General features: G+C 36.3%; 1 protein-coding gene across 10 annotated transcripts in view; it reads right to left on the bottom strand.

Moving 5' to 3' along the window:
• Positions 1 to 13,356, bottom strand: part of NEO1 (neogenin 1) — a 209,164-nt gene that overhangs the window by 141,354 nt on the left and 54,454 nt on the right. For all 10 annotated transcript variants that reach the window (XM_074328259.1, XM_074328253.1, XM_074328255.1 and 7 more), the window contains exons 2-3: positions 5,668 to 5,985; positions 134 to 409 (exon numbers count right to left, since the gene is read on the bottom strand). In XM_074328259.1, coding sequence (XP_074184360.1) covers positions 134 to 409; positions 5,668 to 5,985 — 594 coding nt within the window. The remainder of the gene's footprint in view (positions 1 to 133; positions 410 to 5,667; positions 5,986 to 13,356) is intronic.

Below are 13,356 nucleotides of genomic sequence, written 5' to 3'. Positions count from 1 at the left end.
TTTTTTTCCTCCCTGGTAAGAGATGTCAATATCACACCACATATTTAACAGTGTTTATAAAAAAAAAATTCTAACAGACAATTTTTACCCATCAATAAACATAAAAGTGTCAATCCTGATAATAAATTAATACCTGGAAGAACTTTTAATTCCGCTTCATCACTATACTTTGGTGGCCCGCCACTTTCAACTACGCAGCGATAAAGTGCTCCGTCTCCCTCAGTTGCGTTGCTGATGACTAGGGTTCCACTCGGAAGTTTGATAACTCTGTCATCCAGGAGAAGGGGCTGCCTGTTCTGTTCCCACCTCACAAATGGCACCAAATCTGCATTCACTTCACAATTAAGAATTGCACTGTTCCCAGCATAAACTGAAGAAGGTTCTGGTTGGCTGGCAAATCTTGGCAGACCTGGACAAAAAAAAAGAAATAAAAATGCAGTTAAATTTTACTTTACAATGTAGTCATGGGGACCAGGGGCAAGTCAGCCCACATGGCCACATGTGTGGTGGAACCAGGACCAAGAAGAAGGTCCCTGCATCAGGAAGCTGGCTACATACAGGGTTACAGCTCAAACAAGTGCACGTGTGAGGGGCACTTGGAGTCAGATTCCTCACAGCTGGAGAAACAAGGTACAAGTATGGCAAAGCAGAAGGATAAAATCAACCCCATGGTATTGGAGTCGAATAGAGGTATCAGTGTAAACTTACGGGTTCTATATAATTACAGATACATGAACGTAGATAGATAAACATATAGATGTATATGTGTGAGATATACAGACATTTCATATAGTCATTACACACACACACATCTCCTAGCTTTGTCCGCAGAGTCCAGAATCAATGTCACTCCAGTGGCAGTGAGTTCATATGGTGACCTAACCTTGATTTCTAAACACCATTCTCCACTACAAGGAACCAATGCTCCTTGGAGAAATGGCTGACTGTAGGACTGGAATGGGGAAAGTACAAGATGAGCCTGGAATGTCTTGTGATAGAAAGTAAGGAAGTATCCAAAGAATAATACGGATGTATCAAAAGGACACAGAAGTGAGACTGAAGCAAGTTTTCCTCTGTCTAAATCTGGAATAATGAAAATTAATGCAGAAAAGAATCTTGAACAGATGCTAAAACTAGTAGGTGAAAGTTTGACGCGAGATAGGACATTTATAAAGTATCAATTTATCTCCCCAAAATTAATTAATAAAAGTACAAAATACTTATTAACTTGACAGTGGAGAAACACAGCGCACACTATCTTCACTAAGTAATAAAAGTTAACATCACCAGTATTGGAACAAAACGTCACATGCTCCCTGATATGAAGCACGAAGAACACAGAATCACTTCTGTGATATTCCTCCCCAAAATGCAAAACCTGAATGTATTCACAGGGGAGAAGCAGAAAACCCAAAATGAGACAAGGAAAAAGAAGACTGGTTTGAGATTGAAAGAGTCTAGAGAGATCCAAGTATGAAGTAAAACACGTAATCCTGGAGCAGAAATGGAAGGGGTGGGGGGAGTACGTTTCTACTTTTGTTCTTTCGTTATTAAGAACATAAAGATAACCGGTGAGATATGAATGGTATCTATGGGTTAAATGGTAGTATTGTTTTAAGGTTAATTTCCTGAAATTGATGGATGGTTATTTAGGAGAATGTCCTTGTTTTTAGAAAACATTCACAGAAGTATTTAGGTAGGGGTAACATCTACAACTTAAACTTCATGGTTCAGCAAACCATTCAGAAAAAAATGTATCTGGGTACATGAATATTGGGGGTTGTCAAGTTAGATGAGGTGAAATGTTAGCCATCGAGTAACCTGAGTGACGACTATTATGGAATTTCTTGGTGTCATCCTTGCAATGACTCCATAAGTTTTAAATTATTTCAAAATATTAACAAATAAATGTAGTCATAAGTACTCTGTATATGCCACAGAATGCAGTGGCTGAGAAGAGCGTGACTTCTGGAGTCACATAATTTCAATCTGAACCCCAACTCCACCACTTCATGGCCGTGTGGCATCGGCAAGTTACTTATCTTCTAAGCCTCAGTTTCTCCATCAGTAAAATGAGAACAGTAACAGGTCTACTAGGGTTGTTAAACAGTTAAATATTTAATATAAATCATATATAGCATATTGCCTGGCACATAAATACTCAACACACATAGCTACTGTTATTATTAACGATAATATCTAGAAAGTGATTCTGAAATGCTTAGAATACAAGATGTTTCTTTAAAGACTAACAATCTTAAAAGAGAAACAACTCCGGGTCTTCCGGTTTTACGATGGTTAATTAGTCCATATGTAAATGACATACATTACAGGTTGTCTAGCTGTGCTACAAATTTTTGTTTTTTTTTTCAAGAGAATTTTTGAAGAAAATAAAGACAAAAGTAATCAAATATCGACTTTTTAGAAACCAGAAAGAAAATTAGAAGGAAATAACAAAGATAAACACAGAAACTAACAAAAGGAAGAAAGAGAATCTGAAATGAAACCAAGAGCTATCCTATTTTTTGAAACTCAAAATACTCTCACTCCTTAGGTCTCATAAAAATGAGTAATTTTTAAACATATAAACCTGCAACAACATATGGGAAATCAGCAGACAAGAAATTTGAAAAATTTTCTGAATAGAGAAAGCCGATGGAGGAAGCAGTAAGTGAGATCAAGGCAGAAAATGCTGTGGCTTCCTGTGCTCACAAAGCAGGAGGCTGGGTTGTCCTGCTGCTTCTGGGGAACCGCTGGAAAACAGAGGGAGAATGGGAGTGTGGATGCCAAGAAGGAATAACAAGGTATGTACATAGACCACCCAACCCCCCACCTGTGAGCACAAAAGACCCACAGCCAGGGGACTGCCCAGGCAGTAAAACAAAATTTTCTGCTGTGGAGAAATGAGACAGTCCAAAGAAAAAGAGCTGTCATAGTTAATTCTATGACCTATCTACTTAGGATTCTTCCAAAAATTCTCCTTCTGGATTGGCCAGAGTCAGTTTGCAATTGCTTTCAATCAAAGAACTCTAACCAATAACATTTAGAATGAAAATCTGGCATTATCATTTTTTTAAAATAGTTTTATTGAGATACAATTTATATACTGTAAAAGTTACCATTTAAAGTACAAAATTCAATGGTTTTTAGTATATACACAGTTGTGCTAACATCACTACAATCTAATTTTAGAACATTTTCATCATCCCCCGAAGAAACTTTGTAGTCACTTGCACTCAGTTCCCCATTCCCCGTACCCATCCCCCAGGCCCTATCCCCCTAAATCCAGCCCCAGAAAACCACCAATCTATTTATGGCTCTGTATTTGCCTTTCTGGACATTTCATATAGATGAGTCATATGATATATGGTCTTTTGTGACTGGCTTCTTTCACTTAGCATAATGTTTCTAAGGCTGCTCCATGTTGCAGTACATATCAGAACTTCATTCCTCTTTGTTGCCAAATAATATTCCACGTATGAATATACCACATTTTGGACATCCACTCTTCTGCTTGATAGACATGTACATTGTTTCCACTTTCTAGCTATTGTGAACAATGCTGCTGTAAACATTCACACACAAGTTGTTGTGGGAACTTATCTTTTCATTTCTCTTGAGTATCGGATACGTAGCAATGGAACTGCTCAGTCATACGGTCACTCTGGTTGGTTAACATTATGAGGCAGTGCCACAGACCAGGGCTGTCTTTTTAAATTACACGCACATACAAAATATACACCCTATGACCCAGCAATTAGGAGAATTACTAAGTCTAGTAATCTATTCTATAAATATCTTCAAAAGGCTGCTCACTATAGTAATTTTTATCCGTGCAACTGTTCATCAAAAAGGGAATCTTCAGATAATTCATAGTGTATCTATGCAATGGATACTATGTAACTAATAAAAAGACCTTCTATTCATCTCTTGTTTTAGGTATTACTTCCTCCTGATACCCAGGCCAAGAGCAGGTGACACAACTCTCCTATGGAATCTTGTCTGCAGCCAAAGAATTTATCAACTTGTATCAAAATTGCCTGTTTACTCAAATATCAGGTCAAAAACCGTTTCCTGAAAGGTAAGAAAGCTAAGAGGAAGGACGGACAAACCTAGCAGAGGAGAAGAAAGAGAGGAAAGGTGGAGAATAGGATTAGCAGGCAGTGGGCAAGCCATGAGCAAAAGCCAGAGGCAGAGAATGAAAGTGGTGATGGAGGCAGGGGAGCGAGGAGTGATAAGGAAGCTGGAGAAGTGGAAGCAGCTCATGAAAGGGCTCAAGAGGCCCGTTTGGACATGACCCTGATCCTGTTTCCGGAGAGCCACTAGGGGGTGAGACGGAGTGCTCAGGCCACAGTGTGGAGAATGGAGCGGAGGAAGGGAAGAATGGGCAGCAGTCAGTTACAGGGCTGTGGCGAGGGTGACGAGTCGGCTCAGGGAGGAGAACGTGGATGGAGCACACAGACACCAGGAAGCAAGAACTCAGTGGATTTGGTGACTGAGAGGAAGGAGTCAACCTGAAGCCCAGGTTACGAACATAAATGATGAACAGGAGCTGACCTAAGTGACAGAATAGGGGAAGTCATAATGCTAATTTATTTATCGACATGTTGAAGAAACCCTGGCAAATCGATTTTGAAAAGAAGAAAGAAAAAAGAGCAAAGATAAATTGTCAAAAAGGGTGACTTATTTCTCCTTTTATTTTTCCATCCTTAATCTGTGATTACAAAATAACTATGGTGGCTTTACATCACGCTCTAATTGGACTTTGAGCATTTGGCTCCCAAGAGGAAAAGAGCCATCACACTCTGACTGAAATGAAGGCGCAAACACACCGAGTGAACATGAGGTGGGCGACCATGGCCGAGGAGTGGGAATGAATGGGAGACCAGCCTCAGTCATATTCTTATTTCGCATGTTAGTATGTCACCACGGGAGCATAAATATGAATGAAAGACAAAACCATTTTTCTACAATGTGAACTTTAACAAAACCTTAACTATTTCACCTGGTATGTAAGTGGAAAAACACGGATCTGAAGAATGCCAGTGTCCACCACAAAACAGGTCTGACTCATTTAGCAACCAGATCTTACTATTCAAGAGCCTTAATTTTTCTTATATTTTCTATCATTGTTAGAATAAGGGTGCTCTAAAGTGAATGTTTCTCTCTCTAAAATTTTTTGTTCTTCACCTTTATATATATGTGTGTGTATAGTACATAGCATACTATATATATATATATATATATATATATATATATATATATATATCCATATCGTACGGATTTTTAAATAATTTATAAAATGAAATATAATTTCCTTGCTTAAGGCATAAAGGAACCAAGATTATGCTGCGTAGGATAAAAGTTCGCAACCAGAGTGACTCGATTTTCTTACACAACTTTCTCTGCCATTCCCAAGTTAAAAAGAAAAAAAGAACTGGTTCAATACTGAGCAGTCTTAAGCCATCTAACTAATGAGAAAGTGGAAAATCGCTCCAGTTTGCTTTGAGCACTGAGCCAGCCCTACATAATGCTCGCTCAACTGATCGATACCTGTTAAATGAGTATATCTGCTGTCACCAGTTATGACAAGCCTAGGATAATACTGCTTTTATCAAGATTTACTCTTTATAAAACTTGGAAAATACATTACTTAACAAAACTTACCTGCTACCGTGAGTTTGGCTGTCCTGCTGACAATAGTTCCCAGACTCTCCACGGTGGCCACACACTGATAATACCCCTCATCAGGTTTATTGTGTTTGGAATGCACCACGTTGCTGATAAATAAAGACCCATCTGGGAGAAGCTGGCGGCGATCATCTGATACTAAGTTTAAAAAAGTTCCATCTTTCTTCCATTCAATTTTTGGAGAAGGCTCAGAATATGCCGAACAGTTCAATATAACAGAAGAGCCTCTAATTGACAGTGTATCCACTGGCTCCACCAGAAAATAAAATGGAGTGAACGTTCGAATGCTAGATCCTACAAAAAAAAAAAAAAAAACAAAGTTAAGCAAAACTTTCTTTTACTATTTTTATAAGAAAATATAGTAGGTCCAAAAATTATTCATAAATGGTTATGTTGTTTGAGTATGATACATAAATACAGTCACTTCACTATGAATAGTTAATAAATGTTGTTTTTTACTAGGAAATCAAAATTTGACCCATTTAGAAGAAAAACATTAGAATAAAGACCCTGCTAGCTGAGATAATCAAACCCTATTAGACAGTAGGAATATCTAATAAAAGTTTTACTTTAAACCCTACAATGGGATTTATAAATATTTCAAATTATTATATTTAAAGTGAAATTTTCTATGGAACATAAAGGAGGCAGAAAATTGAAGTGATTCTTTGTTAATAAGGCATCTTTTCAGTGTTTCTGAGACATCTTTCACAAAGTCACTATACATACAATTTGTCCATTTTTCTAGTGGATTATTTACCCTGTTGACTTAAAAGCAACCTTTTGGCACAGCTTTCATGTTTTGCAAGTAGTCTTTTTTCTATTCTGACTGATTTCTGTCATAAGAAAATAAATGTTAATTCTATAAAATTAAATCTGTTATACTTTAAAAGGTCTTCTTTATCCTAAGATTATAAAAAATCTCAGCTTTGTTTTATGCCAGTACTTCTGTGGTTTCATGTTCTATATTTAATCGTCATCTAGGTCATCTAGAATTCATTCTGATGTAAAGAGCACGGGGGAAGGGGCCAGAGGAGGGGGAGGGGATCAGTTTAATTTTCCTAAGTCCTTGGCTAATTCTTTGAACATGGGAAGAACATAATTTAAAGAAAATATTTGCTATAAACCTTATATTCTCAGCCAGACACAGCTTTCCATTTTAAAGCTTTATCGCTTTTCCTCAAGAAAACTACTGACCAAACTACCTTGTGAACAATCGGTGAAGCTGAGGCCAATGAAGGAAACACAGGCTGTTTTTCAAGTCTGTCTACACACCTCTTTACTTGTTAACTTATTGTACATTATGAACTTAAGGATGCCACCAATTCTTTACCAGATAATAAAAGAATGGTTCTCAATAAATGGTTCTCAGGAGGTTCTCAAAACCTACTGGCAGAAGGAAGGAAATAATATTCACTTATTTTAACATTTTTCAACACAATGATAAGCAAATTCGAAACAGACTAAAAACTTTTCCCAAAAACTACGAGGGGGTCTCCATCCCCATTTGATGAACATGAAACTGAACTTGAAATTCTTCAAGTCTTAAAACTCTTGAAAATGAGCTTAGGAATTTTTCTGAAGTAACCTACAGTAATTCATTTCAAATTACTATAAAATGTTATATTGCATTAATTTACTGGAACTATAGTAAAATTAATCAAAATGTAAACTTCAGGGCAGTATAAAATGATAGCTAAAATAAGAGAAATTACTTTTCTACCTTTCCTATGTAAGTATTAAATCTTTTTTATACTACCCAAATGTAAACAACTCAGGAACTTAGAAATGTATTAGACCGGCAATCAAACTATGTGAATTAACAATTTAAAATATTTTATCCCATATATTAATAATTAATTTTAAAATTCAGAAAATTTTTTGCCATTTGAAAAAACTTACACCAATGTAAACGTTTTACAGTTTAACATTCTATCATGCTCAAGTTTATTTTGTTGTAAAAGTCCATATCTGTATCAATCCAACTGAACAAGAGTGTATGTTCAAAAAATTAAGAACAAATCATACTCATAAGAAAGTTCAGAAACGCCTCTGAAAATCAAGGCACTTCAAAATTTTACAGAAAATATCCACTCTATATTACTTAAATGCAGCGTTACTGACGTATTTATGTGTATCGGCTTTGTATTTCATTCCCTCAGTAAGCAGGCAGTGATATAGATATTCTCCCTTCACTTAAAATCCCTCAAAGGCTTGCCATTGCCTTTTACAAAAATCTCTAAATGAACTCCTTACCTGGACTTCCACAGCACTGTGACCTGGCCTCTGCCTATTTTCAAGCCCCCCCCCGCCCCCCCGCCCTCCATTACTCTCCCCTTACCCTCCCAGGCATGCTGCACTGCTGTCAACCCCCTCCCCCCACCGGCCCCTACCCTCTTCACACAAGCTACTCCCACGACCACCCCTCTCCAAGTGACTCCTAGTCTTCGACTCCAAGCTCAATTTACACATCACTTTCTCAAAAATGCCATCTGTTCCCAGTGCCCAGACAAGATCAGTTCGCCCTGTCATAAGCATGGCATACAGTCCTCTATCCACAGAGCACTTCAAACGTTCATCTTTAAATATGTGCAATAACTTGTTTGTTAAGGCAGAGAGGATCCCCACCTTCCTCGGCTCCTGGTGCTCTTATTTTTCAAGAATTCCCTACACTAAAAGAAATACCTAACAGTTCTATTTAATAGTTACGTTCAAACAAATGATAAATATTTATGTCTAACAAGTTAGTGCCCTTTTGAAAAAACAATACACATACATTGAAACATATTTTAATTTCATTTTTAAAATACCACAATTAGTTATTATGGGATGTGTGCACCTACTGGGCATTGCACAATTTCTTAAACCTTGAAATCAGATTGAATACTACCATCCTCATTTCCTGTTCAATGATTTTTGCATGGTACTTGCTTTTTATCACAGCAACCACCAAAAACCCAACTTCACAAAGATATCACAGCATCAAAATGAAGGAAGCAGAATCCCATGATGAAACTGTGAACCACCTTGACCTAGAAGTTTGCCAGGTGTCCAACAGATGTCGCTATGTTTCCCTAGAAATTTTGAAAGACGCCTGGGAATTCTCTGTGGTGTCCTGGAGCATTTCAAGGTACAGTTTGGGAACTGCAGGCTTACAATCTATCGTTCTACAGTATTTTTATTCACTTGTGTCCACCAAACACAGGTATCAATCTTTAGATCATATAACCAGACAACTTTTAAAGACTTCCACTGCTTAACGTATTAATGAGACCAGTTTCCATTCCAAAACCAGCCAATTAGTATCACTTCCATGAAAAAAAACTTAGTGAGTTTTTGTAAATTTTGGTGAGTTTTTTAAAAATTATAAAAAAGATCAACAAAAGCCAAAAAGAGCCAAAATAACTTATAGGAACAAAGTAAAGGGACTGCATTTATCAGTATTTATAAAGCTACAGTAATTAATCCACTTTGGCTCTGGAGCAGAAATAAACAGAGCCACGTAACAGGCTAGAGAACTCCAAAATAGTTACATGTATTTGGAAACTTCGTATATGATAGAGATGGCATTTTACATCAATTGGGGTCAAGGATGAACTACTCGATTAATGTCACTAGGACCACTCGCTGTTCATATAAAATAAAAATGAGATGCCTACCCACATGTGTTTGTATGGATCCAACACTGTTCTAAACATTCTCTACATACTAACCACTCATTTAATCTTCACTACTATCTTATGAGATAGGTACTATTATCACTCCCAGTTGAGTGGAGAAAAATGTAACTTGTCCAAGGTCACAAGGATACTAAATAACAGAATCAGAGTCTGTGATCTTAACCACACCACACTGTAATGCCACTCATAGACACACACACACACACACACACACACACACACACACGGAAAAATACATTCCAACCCTATGAAACAATTAAGTATTAAAAATTTTAATAAAAATCATATGGTCCTATCAATAGATGCAGAAAAAGCATTTGACAGAATCCAGCAGCCATTTATGATAAAAACTCCTAAGAATACAGAAATAGAGGGATCATCTCTCAACATAATAAAGGCCATATATGATAAACCCACAGCTAGCATCATACTCAATGGGGAAAAGCTAAAACCGTTCCCCTTAAGATCAGGAACAAGACAAGGTTGCCCACTTTCACCACTTTTATTCAACATAGTGCTGGAAGTTCTAGCCACAGCAATCAGACAAGAAAAAGAAATAAAAGGCATCCAAATTGGAAAGGAGGAAGTAAAATTGTCATTATATGCAGATGACATGATACTATATATAGAAAACCCCAAAGACTCCACCAAAAAACTATTAGAACTGATGAATGAATTTAGGAAAGTAGCAGGATACAAAATTAATATTCAGAAATCAGTTGCATTTGAATACACCAATAATAAAATATCAGAAGGAGAAATTAAGAAGAGTCCCATTTATAATTGTTTCAAAACTATAAAACACCTAGGAATAAATTTAACCAAAAAAGTAAAAGACCTGTACTTAGAAAATTATAAGACACTAAAGAGAGAAATTAAAGAAGATACAAATAGATGGAAACACATACCGTGTTCATGTCCATACTGCCTAAGGCAGTATACAGATTCAACGCAATTCCTATCAAACTACCAAGGACATTTTTCACAGAAATAAAACATATAATCCTAAAATTTATATGGGAACATAAAAGACCCTGAATAGCCACAGCATCTTAAGAAATAAGAACAAAGTGGGAGGTATCACAATACCTGACATCAAATCATACTATAAGGCTATAGTAATCAAAATATCATGGTACTGACATAAAAACAGACACATAGATCAATGGAACAGAACAGAGAGCCCAGAAATAAACCCATGCTATATGGTCATTTAATTTACGACAATGGAAGCAAGAATTTACATTGGGGTAAAGACAGTCTATTCAATAAATGGAGCTGGGAAACCTGGACAGACACACGCAAAAACAATGAAGCTGGATCACTTCCTTACACCATATACAAGAATAAATTCAAAATGGATTAAAAACTTAAATGTAAAACCTGAAACCATAAAACTCCTAGAAGAAAATATAGGAAGGAAATCTGCAGACATTACCCTAGGTAACATTTTTACTGATATATTCCCTCAGTCAAGGGAAGTAAGAGAAAAACTAAACATATGGGATTGCATCAAACTAAAAAGTTTTTTCACAGCAAAGGAAACCATCAATAAAACAAAAAGGTATAAAGGGTTAATATCCAAATTTATATATATATATATAAAAAAAAACTCATTCAACTCAACAACAACAAAAACAAACAACCCAATTACAAAATGGCAGAGGATATGAAGAGACATTTTTCTAAAGAGGACATTCAGATGAAAAAGGGTTCAACCTCACTAATCATTAGAGAAATGCAAATAAAAACCACAATGAGATATCACCTCACTCTGGTCAGAATGGCTGCCATCAGTAAATCAACAAACAACAGTGTTGGTGAGGATGTGGAGAAAAGGGAACCCTCGTGCACTGTTGGTGGGATTGCAGATTGGTGCAGCCACTATGGAAATCACTATGGAGGTATCTCAAAAAACTGGAAATGGAACTACCTTAACACCCAGCAATTCCACTCTTAGGTATCAATCCAGAGAAATCCAAAACATTAATTTGAAAAAATTTATGCACCTGTATGTTTAGTGCAGCACTATTCACAATAGCTAAGATATGGAAACAACCAAAATGCGCATCGGTAGACGACTGGATTAAGAAACTGTGGTACATTTATACAATGGAGTATTACGCAGCCATAAAGAATGAAATCTTACCATTTGCAACAATATGGATGGACCTACAGAACATTATGCTAAGTAAAATAAGTTAGACGGAGAAAGACAAATACCATATGATCTCACTTATATGTGGAATCTAAAGAACAGAATAAATGAACAAACTAATCAGAAATAGTCTGAGACATAGAGAAAAAACTGAGGGTTGCTACATGGGAGGGGGGTGGGGATGAGGGAGAAGGGGGGGGAATTAGAAAGCACAGTCAGTAACCACAAGATTGCCACGGGGATACGAAAGACAAGTTTGGGGAATATAATCAATAATGTTGTAAAGATTTTGTAGGGTGTCAGATGGGCACTTGTCTTATTAGGGAGACCACATCGTGGATGGGGTCTGACCACTGCACTGTACAGCTGAAGCTGAATAATAATGAATGCCAACTATAATTTTATATATAATATATATATATAAAATATATAGTCACAAGATGTGGAGGAATAGAGTCAGTGGAATTGTAACAGCTATATATGGTGTCAGAGGGGTAGTAGTGTGGGGGAGGGGGTATCACTTTGTGAGGGGTATAAATGTCTAAGTATTACATTGTTTTTTACACCTTTTTTTAAGGTGTGTTTTTACACCTGTTTTTTCAGGTGTTTTTCACACCTGAAAAATTTTTTTTGAAAAATACAGAAATAACCCTGGAGTTAGGCAACCTTTTAAATCAAAATAGGGAACCTCAAAAATGAAATAGATAAGCTTCACTTCATCACATTTAAATTAAAAAATATATATGGCAAAACATAACAAAGCAAAAGACAGACCATTTGGAGGAATATATCACATATAACAGATAAAGAATTTAAAAGATCAACACACTCAATAGAAAAGTGGATTAAGAAACTGTGGTACAATAAAACTGTATACCAATAAACCTTTATTGACAAAAACAGGCAGCAGGATGCATTTGATACATTGACTGTAGTTTACTGATTCTTGCCCTAGAATATTTAGCAAGCAAAAAATGAGTAAACCATGTTTTAGTTCATCTGGATTGAGTTCTGTGAAAAATGAACAATGCAGACAAGTATAAATTATATAATTTCATAGGCATATGATTGTAGGAGCCTTGAGAAAGGTAGGAAAGTGTGCACCAGGTTGTTACCACTGGTTACTGGGAGGGGACCGGGGTGGGGGTGGGGGGCGGTGAGGACGGGAGCTGAAAAGCCTCAAGCACACTTAAAATAATTGTCTGGTACAAATCAGCTGGTGTGTATAACCCATTTATATATATACTACACATATGTATGCGATGGATGTGTGTATATGTTTACACTTGTGTGAATACCTACTAAAGGGATACATCTAAAAAACTAGTCACCAAAATGGGGATTATTTTGGGGTGGTGAGATTTCAGTTGATTTTTATTTTTTTTGTTCACCTTTGGTATTGTCTGAATATTTTATGTAAAAATTACTATTGTTTATTTAAGCAGAAATAAAGCTATTTTCATTTTTATATACAGTCTGCACAGGAGAGAGACAATATGAAAAGTCTGGGGTATATTCATATACTGAGGTTGAAAAATTGTAAAAATATATGTAAAAATTTTTCAAATCTAAAAATATGTATTGTATGACCTCACTTGCATTAAAAAATATACACACGTACATATATGCATATATTTAAATGTAAACATGCAGGGGAAAGTCTAAAAGAATAAACGCTAAACAATTAACAGTGCTTTCTTGGGAAAAGAAGTGGGAGAGCAGACTGGGAGAAAAGGCTCCATGGATTTCTTTATTGCTTACATTTTTTAATATGAACAATTGCTTATGCATTTTTCTTGTCCTTGTTTTCTTTTTTAATAACAAAAA

The sequence above is a fragment of the Rhinolophus sinicus genome, linkage group LG03 (genome assembly GCF_036562045.2).
Source record: "Rhinolophus sinicus isolate RSC01 linkage group LG03, ASM3656204v1, whole genome shotgun sequence".
NCBI lineage: Eukaryota > Metazoa > Chordata > Mammalia > Chiroptera > Rhinolophidae > Rhinolophus > Rhinolophus sinicus.
The sequence above is the reverse complement of the archived record's forward strand: the minus strand, read 5'-3'. Positions and strand labels throughout refer to the sequence as shown.